Here is a 23786-nt window from a genome sequence, read left to right as displayed (position 1 = left end):
ACATGAAAAGATGCTCAACATCACTAATCATCAGGGAAATGCAAACCAAAACCACAATGAGATTAGATGACACCTCACACCTGTCAGAATGGCTATCATCAAAAAGACAAAAAATAACAAGTGTTGGTGAGGATGTGGAAAAAAGGGAACCCCTGTGCACCACTGGCAGAAATGTCTTGGTGCAGCCACTATGGAAAACAGTATGGATGTTCCCCAGAAAACTAAAAACAGAACTATCATACGATCCAGCAATTCCATTTCTGGATATTTATCCGAAGAAAACAAAAACACTAATTCAAAAAGTATATGTATCCCTATGTTCACTGCAGCACTATTTACAATAGCCAAGATATGGAAACAACTTAAATGCCCGTGGACAGATGAATGGATGAAGATGTAGCATATATACATACAATGGAATACTAGTCCACCATAAAAATAGAATGAACTCTTGCCATCCGTGACAACATGGATATATCTAGAGGGTATTATGCTAAGTGAAATAAGTCAGACAGAGAAAGACAAATACCACAAGATCTCACTCATATGTGGAGCATAAAAAAAAAATGGACAAAGCAAAACAGAAACAGATTCATAGACACAAACTGGTGGCTGCCAGAGGGGAAGGGGATGAGGAAATGGGCAACATAGGTGAAAGTGATTAAGAGATACAAAATTCCAGTTATAAAATAAATAAGTCAAGAGGATGTAGTGTACAGCATAAGGGATACAGTCAATAATATTGTAATAACCCTTTGTGGTAGCAGATGGTAGCTAAACATTGTGGTGATCATTTTGTCACATAAAAAATATTGAATCAGTATGTTATACACCTGAAACTACTATAACACTGTATGTCAATTATAATTCTATAAAAAAAAGAAAAGAATTTGGACAAGTAAATCAAGCTAAGGAGTTGAACAGCTGCAGTTCAACGTCTACTGTGCCCAACAATGAGCCAGATGTGATGGTGAGAGGTACATGAGAAGATGAACACATGATACCTGCTCTCAAGGAACTCCTACATTAGTTCCTCATGAGCAATAACATCTCGTCTGCTATGCTGTAAACACAGGGCCAACCAGGGTGAGTATATCATGCATTATCCTTTTTGGAAAGGCAATGCATCACCATAGAAAAATGGGATCTTTGTAGCAAGAGTAATAAAGTAAAACATTTCAATCACAGGGAGTATATTAGCCTCTTGTTAGACAAGGGTCTTTAGGTGTCATAAATTTTAGATCATGGCAGTTTATGTAAGGAGGCTGAAAATTACTCAATGAATAAATATATTTTCTAAGGCATCTGTCTCCATAGTTATACAGATTTGAAATCTCAGCATCCTACACAATAATGACACATTAAAACGATTAAATTCTAAATGGGAAAATGCATCCACATTCTTCATTATAAAGTTGTGCTCAGACATGCCATTTCAATTTGAAAAACACGGCTACAAGTTCAGCAAGCCTTCTTTGCTCCACATTTACCGCTAAAACAGCCAATGTGGGAATTGCCAGACTATACGGTTTCAGTTTGTGTGTCCACATGAGCACCACGAAAGAACAGAATGCTACTGCTGGAGTTCCTTTCCAACAGGCATGGAATTTTACAAAGGCTATTCATTTGACGCAAAAACTATGAATGTGACAAATGAAATCCAAATATAGTCTCTATACTCCCACTCAAATGCAACACTTTATTTTCACCAAGTGTAAGAACATTATGGTCTCCAAGAATATATGCAGAAGATTTTAAGTCTAACCTACATAACTTCAACCAATCCAATGAAAAATATCTATTATCTTTCTACCTATTTGTGAAGAATCCTTTTACCTATTTGTGAAGGAACAAATCAAATTGTTCCTTCAATTCTTCACTCGTTGTTTGGTGAACACCTACTCCGTAAAATGGCCAGGCCTAGGTGTTGTTGGAAACGCAATGAATAAGAATGGTCTCTTCTTTCAAAAATCTTATAGTCGAATATAGGAGACCGATCAGGTACACAACTAACTATAATACCAGGTAGAAAGTGAAACATGCTCTTGAGAAAGACAAACATCAAGGGCAAAGGGGGCTGGAAGGAAGGAGATATTTTTACAGGTAGGGAAATGAGAAAAAACTTCACACAGCAATGACATTAGTTTGGGATCTTGAAGGACTAGGGAAGGGGCAGAGGTCGTTTCAGAAAAAATGGCAGGAACGAAGGCACTCAGCAGTGTGGAAGCGGAGAAAGCAGATAAGGAACATGGGGCAGCTCAGTGGGAGAATGCTGCAGAAGGGAAGAAACTCAGGCCAAAAAAGGAGTAGTGTCAGATTAGAGAGAGCCTGAACTATGGCTCCAGATGAGAAATAAACATTAATCAGAAAAGATTAACCCAGAAAGACCTAGAGAATAATAAGCAATACAGCACATTTGCACAAACATATTGATTATATAAATATACTACCCATGAACTATACTTATGTACAAATGGGTAAATATAGAGCAGGCTTCATTCAGGGAATCAAGTTATCATCTGCCTTATAATGATTCGAAGACATTAAGTGGATTTGAAGTGATACCAAAAATCCCTGAATGAAATGGACCTAAAACTATATTCCGTGTGTTTGATTATGACATAGTTGTCCTGTCGTACAATAGAAGGTAGAAGAGACTGTAAATTGTGAGTTAAAACTGAGAAAGGGGAAAAATTGAGGACTGGAAAATCCTCAAATGCAGAGGACTTGACTCTGTAACTCTACCTTATGGTTTTAAGTTTATTGTCTAGGCTTACTGAAAAACAGAATAACAATTATCTAGATGATAGGCCAATTAGTAGCTAAACAATCACGAGAGACGATGAAAATGCTTCATTGCTTGGCCAGCAGGTGGCACTTGTCACTCGATATAGAAGGATGAGGGGAAACGTGGAGTTAGGAATTCATCTATTTAGAAAGGAGAAAAAGAATGGGCTGTTCCAGAAGCACAATTTATAAAGAGCCCTTGGCTTGCTGACACAGCTTATCAATAACATCTTGGATTTGAGCCCTCCTATTAGGTTTACGGAACTTACACATTTCCCTTAACAAATATGATTTGCATTTTATCAGTTTGTTACCTTTGTCAATGTTCTCATATCCTTTTTGTCTGTATTTATCATATGATACTGTGAGCAGATCGGTGCTGGAATTAGGCAAAAAGGAAACAAAGTCCAACTTCACCATTTAAAGATGTTTGGCTGATTCAAGTTATCGAACTTCTCTGAAATTCACTCCCCTTCTGATGCTATAATTGATATAATTAGCTGTAATGTTGTGGGGATTAAATATGATACCATCTGTGGAAATGACAGCTTTGGGCCTAGCTATTTCATTTTCTCCTAGAGGACAAGATCTAATCATTGAGGTACCTCTTCTACCAGAAAAGTTTTCTGAATCACTGTGAATTTTCTGTAACTAGGGCACCCTGTGGGTAGGACACCGAAAATTTAGACTTTTGTCACTCTACATACCAGTAGGGTGTATGAGGGGTGGAAAAGAGGCTGTAGCTGCTGATTTCTGATACTAGTACCATAATACTACCCTTCCTACCATTATTCTATCCCTTTTGGTTGTCAATGACACAAAACCCAGAACCAAAGAATCTAAGATCCAGAAAGGTCTTTGATTTACTAAGTCAACATTTCATTTTCCAGATCAGGATGCCTTCTGCCACTAAAGCTGAAATGCAAGACAGTAAGAAATAGCGTGGGCAGATATAGGTCATTTTTATATTTGCTCCCCAGATTTAATCAATGGATAAGTGAGCATTGGCAGTGGGAGGCAGGAAGAGAGAACAGGAGGTGGGCAAACCATAATTTCATAGCATGCAGCTCATTATTTCCTGATATTGAGAGACTGGGCACCATTAATAGACAGTGGAATCATGGTAATACACTAGCCATTACTTGATTTTCCAGTGGTGCCTACCCTACACCTGAATCACATCTGCCCTGAACGTGAATGGCACCAACGCCCTGTTTTTGTAGCTTTCCCACCCTTCCTATGTCATAGTCTAATAGCACTTCTTCTAAAAAGCAGTCAGGAAGAAAGTAAATTCTCACTGAACATTGGATGGTTTTGAGTCTTTTTTCTGGCATCAGGCAGCTATCACCTAATTAGTTTTTGAATACTTTCATGATTTATTTTTGTGAAAGGGGAACTGAGGTCACCTTTCAGAGGTCCTCTATTCAGTAATTACCATATTTTATAATGAGTTACACAGTTTTTAAAAGACAAATATGTCACACAAATGCTGACTTTATTTTTAAAAATGCGTAAGTTTAGCATGTAATTTAAAAGATTGGTTCTATGAAGGAACAAGCCCATGCTCATCTCCAAGTCTACATTTATAATGTTCTTCTCACATATAAAATGCCCTGTACTTTCCCTTTATTTACCCTAAATAGACTTCAAGATACAAGTTAAGTGCCACTTCCTCTATGAAGCTTTTTTGAATGAAGCTGCCCTCACTATCTCCTTGTAATAAACTTCTAATTTAGTTTCCACTATGATCAGACAAGTAGTAAACTAGTACTGTCTTACAGTAGTGGCTATCTTTTAAATAGCTGTCAGACTTGGTCCTCAAAGGGACTGTATATTATCTGAGGGCATATTTTATTTTGTGATTCAACCACTATCTGTTGAGTACATACTACATGCCAGGCAGTGTTTTTGGTAATACAGACAATGAACAAAACCAAAACCAGCCTTGCAGTCACGGGGCTTACATTCTGGTGTTAGAGTCACTCTATTCCCCACCATGCTTAGCATGGGACAGACCCAAGGGCAAGTATGTGTTCAATGACCACATCAAAATCAACTGGTTGCCTGTGGTTAGGTGACCCCTAGCCAAACTCTTCCTTGACTACCACAAAAATAGGGTCAGTGAAGGGCTCTGCATGCTGGAAGTGTGTTAAAGATGCAAGGATTGGGACTTCCCTGGTAGTCCAGTGGTTAAGAATCTACACTTCCACTGCAGGGGGCACGAGTTTGATCCCTGGTCAAGAAACTAAGATTCCACATGCCGAACGATGTGGCCAAAAAAATTAAAAAGGAAAGAAGAAAAAAGATGTGAGGATTATTTTCACAGAACGGGGTAGGGGAGGATGGTGAAGAGTCTTAAAGTCCTTTCAACTGGTAGGAGTATGTTTCTATTTAAGTCCTGCCAAAACTTCTTTGTTTATATCTAAAGCAGACTGAATCTATAAACCTGGCTCAAAATTTTTATGAAAAAATCAACTACCAAGAAAGAAAGAATAAGTAGAACAGATGGCCCAAATCTGTTACTCCATCAGCCTCTATCAAAATCTCTACCTCAATGATGAATAAAACATCCAATCCCAAACAAAGAAAAAGTAGTTAAGACTTAGTGATTGGCACTATCACTATCTAAGGGTCAGCTCTGACCTCTGTAAGAAAAGAAATATCCAGACTACAATAAAGATAAAATCAATTCAGGATGTTTTGAATGCCTTCACAAAGCTACAATAAGTGGTAAGCAAAATAAGAAACAAAACAAATTAAGATATTTCACACTGAAAAGATTTGACTTCACCTAATTGTTTATAAAAATAACCACAGGGCTTCCCTGGTGGCTCAGTGGTTGAGAGTCCACCTGCCGAGGCAGGGGACACGGGTTCGTGCCCCGGTCCGGGAAGATCCCACATGCTGTGGGGCGGCTGGGCCCGTGAGCCATGGCCGCTGAGCCTACGCGCCCGGAGCCTGTGCTCCCATGGCTGCTGAGCCTGTGCGTCCGGAGCCTGTGCGGAGAGGCCACAACAGCGAGAGGCCCGCGTACCGCAAAAAAATAAAATAAAATAAATAAACACAGGTGGTGATAGTAGCCTGTGCTCCCATGGCTGCTGAGCCTGTGCGTCCGGAGCCTGTGCGGAGAGGCCACAACAGCGAGAGGCCCGCGTACCGCAAAAAATAAATAAATAAATAAATAAATAAATAAATAAATAAATAAATAAATAAATAAACACAGGTGGTGATATTTTTACATCTGACCTGTTCTCAAAACCACAACCAGATGCTCTAAGAATTGTAAAAAGTTGAGCCACTTTTAGGGATTGAAGAATGCTTAGGAGAATATGTTTCTAAATAACTCTCAGTTATCTTCCCAAAAGAAACCCTGAGACTCCAGACTGAAAAGGGAGGGTCAGGTTTTGTTGTCTGTGATCACAGGTGCTGGCTGACCTGCATGGCAGATCCCCAGCAACGTGGGAGGGGTAAGAAGATGAAGCTGGGGTAGAAAAGAAAGTTCATCTTCTAAGAACCCAGGAATACATGTAATAATCAGGTGGTAAGCCTGGATGTCTTAACTCCCACCCAGAAAGGCAGTTTTCTACTCAAGTAAGCATCTTATTTCCTGACATCTACACAGGAGTCAACATATTTGGACATATGCTGCGGACCTCCTCAATTCCTATTTGAGGAGCTTGACAGGCTACACAATTAAAAAATGCTGAAGTTGGGTGCTAAATTTATAAACAGAGATGTAATTAATTTATTAAGAGATTAAAACAATAATTCTGCATGCCACTTTCACTTGCAACTGTCATGGTTACCTACATTTACTGATAGTAATATCTTATTTATTGAATTTTCTTAATAATTAAATATGACTTTAAATTAATGTATTAACAGGCTAATATTTTAAAAGAACAACTCTTTATCTCAAAAACCCAGGGAAGAAGCCCAAAGAAATAAAAAGAGCCTAATCTTTGGAGTCATACAGACCAGTGTCCCAAACTTGACCCTGGGCCCTTCGACATGCTGGTTGGCTTCTACATCCTAGAGTGGAAATATATTCCCCTGTTCCTCACACACACTGTTGTGGAGATGGACTTGGATATCACGTACAAAATGTAGTATTATTTGAAGAAGTTCTCTTCCTTTCTGGACCCTTGGAGTACTAGTGATCAACTCTAGAACAGTCCTTAGATCCAAAATTAAGAGGGGGTGACAAAAAAAGATGAAAAAAAGAGGCTACATATTTTACTCGGGTAAACCACATCAGTCAATTTGAACACACAAAATCAACAGCTCAAGACTCTGGGTAGATTTTGGAAAGAATAACTAACAGCTCACCTGTTGATGAGGTTCTTCCAGTCGATTTTGATACCTCTGGACTGACTCTCGAAGTTGATTGTCTTTCTCATTTTTTGATGGTGATACTGTGCTTGTAGTGCCCAGGGGGATGGAAGGTAGTCGTTGTGTCTGATGACAACTTTTCACAATCAACAAGTACAAGAGATAACATCAGGAGGAAATATAAAACTATTTACTGTCCGTAAAAGATTATTTACTTCTACCAGGAGTAACTTCTCTGGCTTATATCCAAAACTCAAATGCAGCCTTGCTCAAATAGAGCATTATATTGAGAATTTAGGTAATACATGACCTTAAATCTCCAATTTGCTTGGAAAAGAACTTACTGGAAAATGTGGAGGGTAGTATATATTTATGAGAATGGGAGAATATTCATTATTTACTAATGCTTCACTTATCCTGCGTTATCATGAAATGAGGCCTTTTGCAAAAATGTTTTTTAGATAATTGAAGCTTACCTTATTACTACCAAGCGTTTTTTTTCTTCCAAAAAAATTTGGGATTGAAATCTATATGTCTCTGTAAAATACACCAAATAATTCTGCTTCTGAAACATAGAGATCCTTCGTTTGATGACACAGAATCACTGTGAAGACCAGCAACTACTGTGATGGGAGGTGGTACTCAGGGACCACTCTGGGGGTTACGGAGCCACGTAGTGGAGTCCTTCATCAAGCTGCTCGGTGACCTGATGCAGCACCCTAGCACCCTCCTCTCCCTGCTGCACCTGATGCTGGTGGGCACTCTGCTTCCCAGCCTTACTGATGTGCTGTCTCCAACCACTAGTAGGTTAATACATGTATTATTGTACATAGTCAAGTAGAATTGTGTTTAAATTGTGATAAAAAGGCTGTGCGTGAGGGCGTCCATCTTTATGGTTACAAAAAATACTAATGATTTTTGAGACATATGGTTGGAGAGGTTTGAAGCCTTTTTTTTTCCTACTTCTGGTTTCATGGCTATGTTTTGGGGAGCTGAGCTAGCCAAATTGTTGAAAAATTGAGATATCATCTTATTCACTTTGGTATGGAGGCTTGGCAGAGACAAGAAGTTCCATTCCCACTGGACATGGCCTCAGTTCAGGGCATGGCTGGGGACATGGTGGGGGGGTGGGAGGAGGGAACAAAATGCTGAGGTCTATTCTTAGAGCCTGCTTTACACAAGAATGATTTTTCATCATTGGTAGGTACCAAAAAGAGGGGGAAGTTCATGTTCTAAAATAAATGGGTATTAAGCTAGGAAAGGGAGGAGGAAGTTGAAAATAGAGAAAAGGACTTCTCCCACCTGAAACAGTGTAGGAAAAGCAAAGCATATCATACCCACTATATTTCTCTATTTTTCAAGGCTGCAGCATATACTTTTCTTGCTCCCACCAGCAGAGAAGAGTGAGGACTACAATCAAATTCAAATACTACTGTGAAAAAACACTTAATTTCACCCACATATGGTATTTGTTTTTACTGTTATTTTCAAAGAAAGGTGGTAGGTAAACAAACCAGGAGACACCTACCTACATATATATAACCACCTGCAGTGTTCATTTGAAGACATCTGTGGGGTGGTGCCTACACAGGTTTCTATTTCATTTGAGAAAAGAATCTTGTGGCAGCATTAAGTTTTTATTTAGAAAAGAGAAACCTCAGATATTTTATTAAAATGCAATCCATCCAATTGTCCTCAAAGATTTTTAGAAACAAATTAAATTTTAATATGAAATACAAGCCACAGATATTTTTTAACATCCTTTTCAAAATTCAGATTTTTGGGTTTAGTCAAATGACAGGCATCATTTTTACCCTGCTGGTGAACCCTATTTTCAATACAGAGAAATGTATAGAATGAATGTAATGGAAGCACACTGATATTTACTTCTTGGGTACTGTGACAAAAATGTGTAGCCTCCCTCTGTGCTTAAGGTGGAAAACAAAAAGAGGCTTCGGTGGTCTGAAAAAGAATGGCTCCTTTTTACCCTGCCTGGGTCACCAACTCTAAATACTACCATTTGTAAAATGGTGTGTTTTGTCACCATAAAGTATTTGTCTGGAATTAGGCTTTCTGAGATAAGGATCCTTTCGGAGAGTCCATGATATAGTAAAGCAGAAGGAGTACAGGTTTTGCATCAAACTGCTTGGCTTCAAGTTTCAGGTTTAGGGAGGAATCCTGGACAGGTCACTGGACCTCCCTTAGTCTCACTGTTTTCTCCTCTGAGAAACAGAGAAAGCTCACGTGATTATTGTAAAGAGGAAATGACATAATGTGTAATTGCTATGTAAGAGAGAGCTATTATTATGTTTCCTGCCCCAGTTCTGGTTACACGGACATTGTTCACTCAAATGCTATTCAGTGGCATTAACCCTGAGGACAACTGGCAATTAACTGCTGACAAGAAACCGTATTTTCTGTAAATACAGACGATGCCACTTTTCGCCCCATTACTCTGTCCTTCCACTCATCAAATGTTGCCTAATAAATAACTATATTTCACATCTCATCACTTTAACACACTTATTTTATGTGATTCTATCCAAATCCAATAGCACATATGTATCAGGGTTTTGCTATTTCATGGCTTAGTCTCAAATTATACATGGCCCATCCAAACATACTGGATCAGAGGACTGAGCGAGGTCATCAGATCAACTCATCTTCCCTTGGGAATCTTCATCTGCATTGCTGTTAACGATCTCCCATAAAGAAGTGTCAGCTCTCAAAAAACTGCCCGGGCTTCCCTGGTGGCGCAATGGTTAAGAGTCCGCCTGCCGATGCAGGGGACACGGGTTCGTGCCCCAGTCCGGGAAGATCCCACATGCCGCGGAGCGGCTGGGCCCGTGAGCCATGGCCGCTGAGCCTGCACGTCTGGAGCCTGTGCTCCACAACGGGAGAGGCCACAACAGTGAGAGGCCCGCATATCTCGAAAAAAAAAAAAAAAAAAAAAAGAAACTGCCCTTATAATCAGGAGTTTTTCTCTACAGCTCCCATTTCTAAATCTCTTGCTATCACTTTAAGCATAATTTTTGTCCTAATCTTTTCAGTGGAAATGAAATACAGATGGTCAAAATTATGTCAGTATATTTAAAGAATCAAGGACTTAAGAAATTAGAAATATAAGAAGATTTTTTGCATTTCAGGCTTTTAAGGTCCATCAGTTTCCTGCCAACATGGCAAATTTATCTTGCCTGTCATCACAAGTGGCAGTGTTGTGATGTGTAAAAGAGAATTAATACAGTTCTGAAACTAATTTTATAACGTTCTGTGATGGCATCATCACTTTTCAAGGAGACGAGGGGGCAACCATGCCAATTCAAGGACAATAGTAAGTTTGAGAAAAGGGAAGCTACAGAGGACACATTCCCAGTTCTGTGGGTCCGAGAAGGCCTAAGACTGGGGTGAGAAGTAATGGGTATATGGTTAGAATGTGGGGAGGAATCTAAATTCTCATGGCTTGTTACCAAGGGGCCCCCAGTGACCAGGGACTTAGATTGTCCTTACAAGGGGCTCAGTTGGACCTAGAAAACATGCAGAAGGTCCTATTATTACACTCCATCCTAGGTGATGGGAAGATGAGTTAAAGAGAGGTTATATCATTTGTCCAAGGCTTCAGAGGCTAATGAAGCCAGGAGTCAAACCCAGGCAGTCTGGACCCAGAGTCTAAACTCTAAACACTATCCTACACTGTATGAAAGTTCTGAGCTCACAGAAAGTGATCAATATTATTAACTTTTTTTTTTTTTTGACAGTTGCGGGCTTGGACCAATTTTACTTACATTTCCTAGCATAAGGCTTTCCACGCAGAAATTTAAAAATCAAAACCAAAACAACAACAAAAAAACTTCTCTTAAACAACCCTTGGGTGAAAATCATGACAGTGACAATGAAAACACTACCTATTCTTCATATTGAAACTGAGCCGCCACTGTGTTCCTATTTGGGAGATATTTAAGTTACAAGTTAGGACTAGAATCAGGTTGGGAGTTAGAAGACCTGGGCCAGTGGCTTCATGAACAGGCTTCTCACCCCCACATTTTGGGCTTCAATTTCCATTTCTCTAAAATGAAGAAGTGAGACTATATCACTGTTTTATAATCACGCTCCCTGGAGCTCTAAGCTTTTTAGAGAGAGTAGGGACAGAAATGAGAAGTGGATACTTCTGGCCTCCAGATTCTCAACCTCCAATTAAATCAGGACAGTTCTGTTTTTATCTGTTTTATATACTTGAGGTCAGAGACAAATTTTATTTGGGGGAGAAAAAAAAAAAGATTCTGCTGCAAACCAAGAAAGGGAGACTGAAAAACCCCTTGGGCCATGTGAAATCTAAGAGCCCCTGTCACCTCTGACATTTTTTGTTAATCTCTAAATATGATTAACCTGGAGACTCCAGGTGGCAGGGGTTTTAGTAGCAGTTTCTAAATGTTTTCTTCTTTCTAATTTTTATTCAGTTGCTCTTTATTTTTTATTCAGGGCTGGATAAAAATAAACAAGAGTTATTACCCTAATGTCTGTATTAGCAATATTGATCCACTTATCCAGGTCAAAGTACTTAGAATAAACTCCATGGAAAAGCAATGCTTCACTTAAGGGTGCCTTTGTTAAAGGGGAGTATTAACTCTTTTGCCCACAAGGAAAAGAAGTAAGTCAAAAGGGCTTGTAATAACATTGACATTCATCAATATTTAATTGGGTTTTTTTTTCCTGTTTTAGTCTGAACTTCTTCCTCCAAAAGCACAAAGCAATGAAATCAATATATGACTTAAACAGGAAAAGCACATAGTCTAACAGTTTAGTGCCTCTAGAGACACCCTCTAGATAAGACTCCTGCAGGATAAGATTGTACATTGCGTGTAAATGAACTGGAAGGCAGAACTCTTAAAACACCAGGGTAGGTCTCCCGCTAGTGGAAGCACAGAGCTGCACACCAAATGCTGACAAAAAGTTACACCCAGGACTCTTCTTAACTTGATGGAAAAGAATACTAACGAAATATCCTTCCAGAGGTGGCAAGGAGCTAGAAAGAGTTAGAAGAAATGACAGCTACTAAGCTAAAAATTATCTATGTATCCAGTTTCACACATATATATTTTAGGAATTAAAAATGAATAAAGAATTTTAGAAAACTATCAAAAACTACCTGTTTTCCAAGAGGTTAGCGTTATTAGCACAAATCCAGATGTCATAAATTTCTTTTTCCTGATAATTAGTAGACGGAGGCAAGACTCTCCATTTAAGGCAAAGATCTAAAATAATCAAAACAAAACCATGTACATACAAGAAAGACCACAATCAGAAGTGAATCTAACGTAGTAAGATGTCAGGTTGCATATACCGAAAGTATGAGGTATTTCAATCCAAAGACAAGTGAATCCTTGATCATATACCATTATATTTGATGGCACAAATAGTTCAGGATTCTATGAGCTACCCTAGGACACCATCAATAAATTATTATTGTTGCTGCTGTTATTATTATTATCGCCATTATTGCTTAAGTTCTTTCCAGTTGGTTTCTACTAGTTTCAGCCAGAAGAATCTTAATAGGTCCCTCTTCACCTCTTCCCAAACCATATGAAGAGCTCCAGTGACCTGACTCTCCCATTTTTTCTGACCTATTATCTATCTGCCAACAATACCACTGTTCATCTCCAACCACATGACTAACATAACAAGGAAAATCAAGCTTTCTCTACCATTTACACATAGTTCCTTGCTCTGCATTGCTTTTTTTTTTTTTACATCTCTTATCCTACTCTCCAGTCTACAGTCTTAACTTCTTTATCTCTTTCTCCCTTTCAGTCCCTTCTGGTTTTTAGGACTAAGGCACTCTACTCTCCCCAGGCTATTCTTTTAATCCTCAGTTCCCTCCAGACCCACTGTTAATGGCTCTTGGGTAAATACTTCCCTCTGCTCATATAAGATGGAGGCAGTTTGCACAGTGGTTAAGAATCTGAATAGCCCAGAAAATTAAAGTTATGGCAAACTCACTCATTTTTGTAATTCCCACAACCAATACCTACATCTCACTGCATCTGGCAACACAACAGCAAGCACCAGTTTTTAATAGAGTAGCCCTCACATTAAATAAAACCATCACAGACTATGTTGTACAGTTATATTGTTAATTTTCCTTTGAAATGTAAAATATTTTAAGCTTTTTTTTTTTTGGTCAAAAGTGGTAACAACATACAAATACAAACCTTTTTGTAGTTGTAAGATTTAGCTTATAAATCGTTCAAATTGAAGTGAAAGATTACCAGGTCATTGTTAATGACTTAGTCTATTAAGAATATGTGTATTTTTGTAAAGGAAAAGCACTTGTAGATATTTAATCAGTACTATATGTCTGTTTTGAAGAAATAAAATGCTGCTTAGAGATTCTCTTTAAATATTTTTTATTTTTGTGCTCAAATGTATTTTCTGTTGATCTATGGAATGTTCTGTACAAAGCTGTATGGTTGTACTGTTGGGCTAGACACTTGTGTTTTTTAAAATCTGTACTTAGCCAAATGTATCTGACCATATTAAAATATAGTATCTTTGTTATTAAAAATTTGATTGCAAAAAAGAAAAAAAGAATCTGAATAGCTCCACAATGACTACCTCTATAACTCAGAAAAATTACTGTGCTATGTTTCAGCATCATCATCTGTAAAAAGAGATTAATATTACTACTTACCTAAAAGAGTTCCTGAGGATTATATGATATAGAAACAATGATAAAAGCCAACACTGCTAGGTATTATCTGTGATGGTTACTTTTATGTGTCAATTTGATGGGGCCAAGGGGTGTCTGGATATTTGGTCAAACATTATTGTGAGTGTATCTGTGAGGATGTTTTGGATGAGATTAACATTTGAGCTGGTAGAATGAGTAAAGCACACTGTCTTCCCTAATATGGGTGGGCCTCAACAAATCAGTTGAAGGCCTGAATAGAGGGAAAAAAAAAAAAGCTGACACTCTTGCAAGTAAGAAGAAACCTCTGACTGTCTTGAACTGAGACATCAGTTTTTTTCTGCCTTCAGACTAGAACTAAAACATCGGCTCTTCCTGGGTATTGAGCCTGTCAACATTTACACTGGAACTACATCATCAGGTCTTCTGGTTCTCAGGCCTTAAGACTCAAACTGGAATTAAACCAATGGCTCTTCTAGGTCTTCAGCTTGCTGACTACAGATCTTGGGAGTTGTCAGCCTCCTTAATCATGTGAGCCAATTTCCTATAATTAATATCTATCTAACTATCCATCCATCCGTCCATAAATCTATCTATCCTATTGGTTCTCTTTCTCTGGAGAACCCTAATACACTATCCCAAGCACTTAGTAAACTTTACATGTGTGAATTAATTGTATTTTCACAAAACTTCATGATGTAACTACAAATACTAACCTCATTTTATAAATAAGAAAACTGAGGCTTAGAGAAGTTAAGGAATTTACCCAGTTTCACACAGCTCTCAGGTACTGGAGATTGGATTCTGACAGTACCTTGCACATATCAAAAACACTGTCATTTTTAGCCAGTAATATTATCATCCAATAGGCTGTTGCATATAGTCATCAATTTCCTCAGTTATACCTTCTAAGCATCTGTCTGTCATTTGTGTTCCTCTTAAATCTCACTGCCATGCCTTTATTCAGACATTTACAGTTTCTCACCTGGATCCTGGATTATGCCAGTAGTCTCATCAGAGGTCTCACCCAACCTCTGCTCTAGCCCTCCTCCAAATCATCCTGCACTAAGCTGCCACAGCAACCTTACTACAAGTGACATCTAACCAGTCAGGTCCTCTTTGGACCACCCCAGGCTCAAGGCTGGGGAGGTGTTCCCTTGGCCCTGTGTAAATAGCTACAGGGTGATATTTTGTTTGCTTGACCACCTTCCCCACTGAATGGCCGATTCCCTGCAGACAGTAGAGACACATAATAAGTGTTCAATGCTTCAATGATATCACTCTCCTTCTGAAAAACTTCTGGTGCCTCTCCATTGCTTATTAAAGTAAAAACTCCTTATCCTGGCATTCAAGGCCATTTAGCATGTTTACTCAACCTAACAGTTTTGTCTTTTGTTATTTATTCATCATTCATTCAGTCAGTAGTCAATTACTAAGTACCTACTCTTATTTAACATAGTGTTAAGTATTAAAAATAGAAAAATGACTGTTTCTATTGTCCACCACAAAAATATTAGCTGAAGCATACACCTGATATTAACACAGATTTCCAGCTACGTCTCTGCCCTTCAAAAGTCTACTTTAGGGCTTCCCTGGTGGCGCAGTGGTTGAGAGTCTGCCTGCCGATGCAGGGGACACGGGTTCGTGCCCCGGTCCGGGAAGATCCCACATGCTGCGGAGCGGCTGGGCCCGTGAGCCATGGCCGTTGAGCCTGCACATCCGGAGCCTGTGCTCCGCAATGGGAGAGGCCACAACAGTGAGAGGCCTGTGTATCGCAAAAAAAAAAGTTTACTTTAAACACCATGGCAAAGCTACCTCTGTCATGAAGCCTTGCTTTAATCTCCTCCTCTCCCCTTTCTTTGAACCCTCAAACAACTTGGGCCTCTTTTACATCATTTACACTATTTTCACCTCTATTACAATTATTTTCATACTCATCTTAACCTTTCTCCTAGACCCTAATCTCCTTAGAAGCGAAAACCCTGTCTTACCCACCTTTGTCTTCCTCATGCCCTATTTTTTAACACAACAACTTGCATATTAGGCTCTCACTAAAAGTTTGCTAATTGGAATGAAATTTAACACTCACCACACTGAATAATGAATGGGATGGCCATGGCTTGTCTTCTTTGATATTGAATAGAATCTGAAGATTTCTCCATGTCCTTATTATTCAGGTATCCAAGTTCATTCCAAAACAATGTTAGATTTCTATTACCTAAAAAAAAAGAAAGAAAAAAACAGGTAAAGAATAATGAAAGAAAATAAAATCAGTAAGATAAAGATGATAATAAGCAAAGGGAAATTTGGATATAAACACATGTATATACAATACGATCTCGAACATGTAAAAACTAATACATATACAAAAATGTGATTAAAATATTTGACACTGGTTTCCTCTGAGTATGGGTGAAATTTGTTTTCTGCTTTACACTTTCTTACATTTTTCCAAACTATATGTAATAAATATGCAACATCTTTATAATAAAACTGAATACAATTGCAGTTATAAAAATAATACGCACTTTTATTTTTGCAATAAAATACATTGACACTTAAAACTTTTTTCTTAAATACTCCTAGGAGAGACTGCACTGATTAAACTTAAAAGCCACCCTTAAGACTATTGATACAAATATTTATCATCTTGTCTCACAGTCAGAGTTTCTATTTTATCTCTGGTTCCCTTCTCTTCCAGTCTCTATTGTTTATGCCCTACCCTTGCCCTAGATTCTAAACTTCCTCCTTGCTTAGAACAGTACTTGTCATGGAGGCCCATTCAGGAGTCCTCCTTAAGAGGCTGTATTCTTATCTGTTGATCCAGCAATTGCACTGCTAGGAATCTTCCCTACAAACATACAACACAATGGCCGTATATATCATAGCACTGTTTGAATAGAAAACAAAAAAAAACCCTGGAAACAAGGTAAAAGTCCAGATTAGGGAACTGATAAATCCCATTTTCAAACAAGGGAACATTAGATAAACTTTAAAACACGGAGTTAGAGCTAAATATATTATTGCATCAAGATCTCCAAGACAGAGTTTTAATAATAATTTTTTTAAAAGATGTAAAACAGCAAACCTAGTATAATCAGCTTTTGTAATGTAAAAACAGAGCATATACATATAAAATTTTGAAGGGCACACTTTTCTTTTCCTAAAAGGACACAAAAGAAAGTTTTAGTAGTGGATACCATTGGAGAAAGGACAGAGGTAGAGAGGAAGGCAGGGGAAGGAAATTTCACTTTTCTTTTTTTACTTTCTGAACACTTTGAGTATTTTTACATGTGCATGTATTACTTTAAAAATACTTTTTTGAAAAAAGCACCCACATTTACCGTTCTGTCCAATATGGTAACCAACTGACCACATGTGGCTACTGAGCATTGAAATGTGGCAGATACAGGACATTTCATCAATGTACAAAGTTCAAAGAGTAATATTCTAAAATATATACCTTGGAAATAAAATATACGAAATAGGGCCAGCCTTACATCAACCTTAACAATTGACTGTGTAATCCAGGCAAAATACCAATAAACGTCTTTACACTTTCCTATACCTTTTAAAATTTAGGTTCAGAATGCTATGTGCCTTTAAGACCAGCAGGGAAGGAACTCAGTGTGTTCAAAAGGGGCTTTGCAATTGAGCTGGGCTGACAGCTACCCTCACGAATTCCCTTGTCTCCTACCTTGTTTCTTCACAAAATCCCTACCAGCTCTTGCCTCAGATTTCCCTTTGGATTCTGCTTCTTGGGCTTTTCTCAACTCAGACTCTTGGTTTTCTGCTCTTGGCTCAGCATTTGGTATTGGCCCAGCCCAGACTCCACTTTTTCGCTGCACACCAGATCCTGAAACACTCTTTAGTGTCTGGAGAAGGCTCGTGAGACCTTGTTCTCTGATTTCCACATGAACTACTCAGTTCTTATTATGTCAAGGCAGGAAGTGCTGTAGATTAAAGTCAGGTGACTTTGAGTGCTGTCTACCACAGACTTATTGTGTAATTGCGGGAAAGCCAGTAAATTTTCTTATCCATAAAGTGAGTGTTAACAATAACTTGCCTTACATGGTTATCACTAAGAATAAATATGAAGGTGCATTAAAAACAGTAGTGCTGTGCAGAAATTTAAGTTACTGCTGCTCTGTATTTGTTCTCTCTCTAAATGTTACTTCCCCAAGAAGACCTCACCTTTGCAAACAAGGAACTGTGCTTTATCACTATGCATGCCCTCAACTCAGAGCTCAGCAACCTGCACCTAATAAGCCCTCAAAAAATCTTGCTGCCATTCTTGATAAAATAGCTCATTAATGTTTTGTTTGGGATAAAATGGAAGTGAAATAGCATCTCTCCCTGAAAATATTAACTAATCACAGTTAACACAACCCAGCAAACTTATAAAACGAACATCAACTGTGAATCCCAAAATAAACATTTTAAGAGCGATAAAACTACTAGCATGTTAGAAACACAGGCACATGCCTCTCAAGGGTGGGGTGATACCTGCTCTGTGGTCACACCACTCTTACAATGCTTACACGTTACATTTCAGTTCACTTTATGTCTATTTTCCCTCTAGAAAGTGAAATCCTTGAAGACAATGGCTATGTTTAGGATCTTGCTTTCAGTAGCTGACACTCAGAGCTTAATGTTTACTTATAAGACTAAATAATACTAAAGAATTACTGGCTATCAAAGATATAAATGAGAACACTCAGTAGCCCAACATCTAATGACCAGGACTGATAGAAGATATTATACTATTCAAAGTAGATATCAGGACAAAGGAAATAACCAGAGATATTCAATCTGGGAATCAGAAATTGCTTTTCCTAACTGCCAATGGAACTTTTTTTTCCCTTCAGATAGCAGCTACTCCAATACGCATAATTTATAATATGTTATTAAAACAAATTTCCATGGAGTGGACCCTGAAGACTAGGTAGATGCTTCAGCAAGTGGATAAGTAAGTTGGCCAGAGAAACGGCAGTAGGAGGAAACATATCACACCAGTGTCTGTTTTCTTTCATGTGTTACTCAGTCTCTAGAGATTTATACAACTAACCTGAGAAAAAAATTCCTCCCATACAAGGGAACCCCCAAAAGTCTATCAGTGGATTTTTCAGCAGAAACCTTATAGATCAGGCAAGAGTGGGATAATATAATCAAAGTGCTGAAAGAAAAAAATAACCTGCCAACCATGAATACATTACCTGTATTGAAGCTATCCTTCAGAAATGAGGGAGAAATAAAGAATTTCCCAAACAAACAAAAGCTGAGGGAGTTCATTACTAGACCTGCCTTACAAGAAATGCTAAAGGAAGTTCTTCAAGCTGAAATGAAAGGAAACTAATTAGTAACTTAAAAATGTGAAAATATAAAACTCACTGGTAAGGGTAAGTATATAGTCAAATTCAGAATACTCTAATTCTATAATGATGGTATATAAATCACTTAACTCTAGTATAAAGGTTAAAAGACAAAGTATTAAAACCATAGCTACAATATTTATTAATGAATACACAATATTAAAATATGTAAATTGTGAAATAAAGAACATAAAATGCTTGTGGGGGGAGGGAGTAAAACAGTTGAGTTTTATATGTGATAGAAGTTAAGTTGTTGTAAACTTAAAATTGAGTGTTATAACTATAACATGTTTTATGTATGCCTCATAACCACAAAGCAAAAACCTATAGCAGATGTACAAAAGATAAAGAGAAAGGATTCAAAGTATAATACTACAGAAAATTATCATATCACAAAGGAAGAGACCAAGAGAGGAAGAAAGAAACAAAGGAACTACAGAATAGCCAGAAAACAATTAATAAGATGGCAATAGTAAATCCTTATCTATCAATAATTACTTCAAATTAAGTGGATTAAATTCTCCAATCAAAAGACGTAAAGTGACTGAATAGATAAAAACCAAGACCCAACTATATGATGTCTATAAAAGACTCACATCAGTTTTAAGGCCACACATAGGCTCAAACTGAAGTGATGGAAAAAAAGATACCATGCAAATGGAAACCAAAAGAGAGCATGGGTAGCTATACTTATATCAGACAAAACATACTTTAAGTCAAAAACTGTAGGAAGAGAAAAAGAAGGTTATTATTTAACGATAAAGAAGCTGATTCATCAAGAGGCTATTAACAATTGTAAATACATACACCCAACATCAGATCACCTAAATATATTAAGCAAATATTAACAGATCTAAATGGAGAAATAGACCACAATGCAATAATAGTAGGGGTCTGCATTACCCTTCTTTTAACAATGGATAGGTCATCCAGAGATAAAATTATAAGAAAAAATGGACTTGAACTATACATTAGATAAAATGGACCTAACAGACATACACACAATATTTCATCCAATAGCAACAAAATAAACATCCTTCTCAAATGCATATGGAATATTCTCCAGGATAGATCATACATTAGGTCACAAAATAAATCTTAACAAATTTACAAAGATTGAATCATACCAAGTATCTTTTCTGACCATAATGAAACTAGAAATCAACAAGAGGAAGAAAGCTGGAAAATTCACAAATAGGTAGAAATTAAATGATGGACTACTGAACAACCAAGGAGTCAAAGAGGAAATCAAAAGGGCAAAGGAAACAACCCATTTACCATCACATCAAAAAGAATAAAATACCTAGGAATAAATCTACCTAAGGAGGAAAAAGACTTATACTCTGAAAACTATAAGACACTGATGAAAGAAACTGAAGATGACACAAACAAATGGAAAGAAATACCATGTTCTTGGATTGGAAGAATCAATATTGTTAAAATGACCATACTACCCAAGGCAACCTAAAGATTCCATACAGTCCCTATCAAATTACCAATGGGGTTTTTCACAGAACTAAACAAATAATTTAAAAATTTGTATAGAAATACAAAAGACCCTGAAGAGCCAAAGCAATCTTGAGAAAGAAGAACAGAGCTGGAGGAATCAGGTTGCCTGATTTCAGACTATACTACAAAGCTACAGTCATCAAAACAGTATGGCAGTGGCACAAAAACAGAAATAGAGATCAATGGAACAGAACAGAAAGCCCAGAAATAAACCCATGCATAGCGATAAACACCTACATTAAGAAACAAGAAAGATCTCAAATAGCCTAATTTTATACCTCAAGGACGTAGAAAAAGAAATAAGCCCAAGTTAGCAGAAGGGAAAAAAGAGCAAAGATCAGAACAGAAATAAATGAAATAGAGAACAGAAAACAATAGAAAAGATCAATGAAACTAAGAGCTGCTTTTTGAAAAGATAAACAAAAATGTTAAACTGTTAATAAGACTAGCTAAGAAAAACAGTGAAGACTCAAATAAATAAAGTCAGAAATGAAAGAGGGGACATTACAGCTGATACAACAGAACTATCAATACAAAGGATCTTAAGAGACTGCTATGAACAATTATATGCCAACAAATTATATAACCAAGAAGAAATGGGTAAATTCCTAGAAACATACAAACTACCAAGACTGAATCATGAAGAAATAGAAAATATGAACAGACCAAGAGTGAGTAAAAAGATTGAATCAGTAATCAAAAATCTCCCAGCATTTTTTGATTGGGTTTTTTTTTTTTTTTTGATATTGAACTGCATGAGCTGTTTGTATATTTTGGAGATTAATCCCTTGTTGGTTGCTTCATTTGCAAATATTTTGTCCCATTCTGAGGGTTGTCTTTTTGTTTTCTTTATGGTTTCCTCTTCTGTGCAAAAGCTTTTGAGTTTAATTAGATCTCATTTGTTTATCTTTGTTTTTATTTCCATTACTCTAGTTGGTCAATGAAAAAAGATCTTGCTGCTATTTCAAAGAGTGTTCTGCCAAAGTTTTCATCTAAGAGTTTTATAGGGCCTGGCCTTACATTTAGGTCTTTAATCCATTTTGAGTTTATTTTTGTATATGGTGTTAAGGAGTGTTCTAATTTCATTCTTTTACATGTAGCTGTCCAGTTTTCCCAGCATCACTTATTGAAGAGACTGTCTTTTTCTCCAGTATACATTCTTGCCACCTTTGTCATAGATTAGGTGACCATAGGTGCATGGGTTTATCTCTGGCCTTTCTATCCTGTTCCATTGATCTATAGTTCTGTTTCTGTGCCAGTACCATACTGTTTTGATGACTGTAGCTTTGTAGTATAGTCTGAGGTCAGGAAGTCTGATTCCTCAGCTCCATTTTTCTTTCTCAAGATTGCTTTGGTTATTTGGGGTCTTTTGTGTTTCCGTACAAAAAATGGGCATAAGATCTAAATAGACATTTCTCCAAAGAAGACATACAGATGGCCAAATAGCACATGAAAAGATGCTCAACATCACTAATTATTAGAGAAATGCAAACCAAAACTACAATGAGGTATCACCTCACACCGGTCAGAACGGCCATCACCAAAAAATCTACCAACAGTAAATGCTGGAGAGGGTGTGGAGAAAAGGGAACCCTCCTACACTGTTGATGGGAATGTAAATTGGTGTAGCCACTATGGAGAACAGTATGGAGGTTCCTTAAAAAACTAAAAATAGAACCACCATATGACCTAGCAATTCCACTCCTGGGCATATACCCAGAGAAACCCATAATTTGAAAAGATACATGCACCCCAATGTTCATTGCAGCACTATTTACAATAGCCAGGACATCTAAGCAACCTAAATGTCCATCAACAGAGGAATGGATAAAGAAGATGTGGTACATACATACAACAGAATATTACTCGCCATAAAAAAGAATGAAATAATGCCATTTATGGTAACATGGATGGACCTAGAGATTGTCATACTGAGTGAAGTAAGTCAGACACAGAAAGACAAACATCATATGATATCACTTATATGTGGAATCTAATAAAAAGGGTACAAATGAACTTATTTACAAAACAGAAGTAGAATCACAGATGTAGAAAACCAACTTATAGTTACCAGGGGATAAGGGGCAGGAGGGATAAATTGGGAGACTGGGATTGACATATACACACTACCATATATAAAATAGGTAACTAATAAGAACCTGCTGTATAGCACAGGGAACTCTACTCGATACTCTGTAATGGCCTATATGGGAAAAGAATCAAAAAAAAAAGTGGATATACGTATATGTATAACTGATTCACTTTGCTGTACGCCTGAAACTAACAGAACATTGTAAATCAACTATATGTCAATAAAACATTTTTTAAAAAATCTCCCAACAAATAAGAAGCCCAGGACCAGATGGCTTCAGTGGTGAATTTTATCAAACATTAAAGAAGTGAATACGTATCCTTCTCTATCTCTTCCAAAAAACTGAAGAGGAGGACACCCTTCCAAACTCATTTTATGAGGTCTGTATCACCCTGATTCCAAAACCTGATAAGGACACTATAAGGAAAGAAAAGTATAGGCTAATATCACTGGTGAACATAGATGCAAAAATCCTCAACGAAACAAAGCAAACCAAATTCAACAGAACAATAAAAGGATCATGCGGTATTTATCCCTGGATGCAAAAACAGTTCAACATACCTAAATCAATAAATATGACACACTACATTAATGGAATGAAGACTAAAAATCATATGATCATCTCAATAGGTACAGAAAGAGCATTTGACAAAATTCAACACCAATTTATGATAAAAACTCTCAACAAATGAATTATAGAAACTATGTACCTCAACATAATGAAGGCCATAGACAACAAGCCCACAGCCAACATCATACTTAACAGTGAAAAGTTAAAGTTTTTCTTCAAGATCAGGAATAAGACAAGGATATCCAATTTTGCCACTTCTATTCAACATAGTACTGGAAGTCCTAACCAGAGCAATTAGTCATGAAAAAAGAAATAAAAGGCAACCAAATCAGAAAGGAAGAAGTTAAAATTTTCTCTGTTTGCAGATGACATAATAGTATATATGCAAAACCTAAAGACTCCACCAAAAAACTAAACAAGGAATTCAGTAAAGTTGCAAGA

At 37.4% G+C, this 23786-nt stretch overlaps 1 protein-coding gene across 1 annotated transcript in view; it reads right to left on the bottom strand.

The window, feature by feature from the left end:
* MORC1 (MORC family CW-type zinc finger 1) overlaps nt 1-23786 on the bottom strand; it is a 185422-nt gene that overhangs the window by 72388 nt on the left and 89248 nt on the right. Inside the window, 3 exon segments of the mRNA XM_024735327.1 lie at nt 7117-7255; nt 12263-12368; nt 15891-16019. Of these exon segments, the coding sequence (XP_024591095.1) occupies nt 7117-7255; nt 12263-12368; nt 15891-16019 (374 nt within the window).

Source organism: Neophocaena asiaeorientalis, unplaced genomic scaffold, assembly GCF_003031525.2.
Source record: "Neophocaena asiaeorientalis asiaeorientalis breed wild unplaced genomic scaffold, Neophocaena_asiaeorientalis_V1.1 scaffold136, whole genome shotgun sequence".
In the NCBI taxonomy this organism is placed as follows: Eukaryota; Metazoa; Chordata; class Mammalia; order Artiodactyla; family Phocoenidae; genus Neophocaena; species Neophocaena asiaeorientalis.
This window is presented reverse-complemented; position numbering and strand designations above follow the sequence as displayed.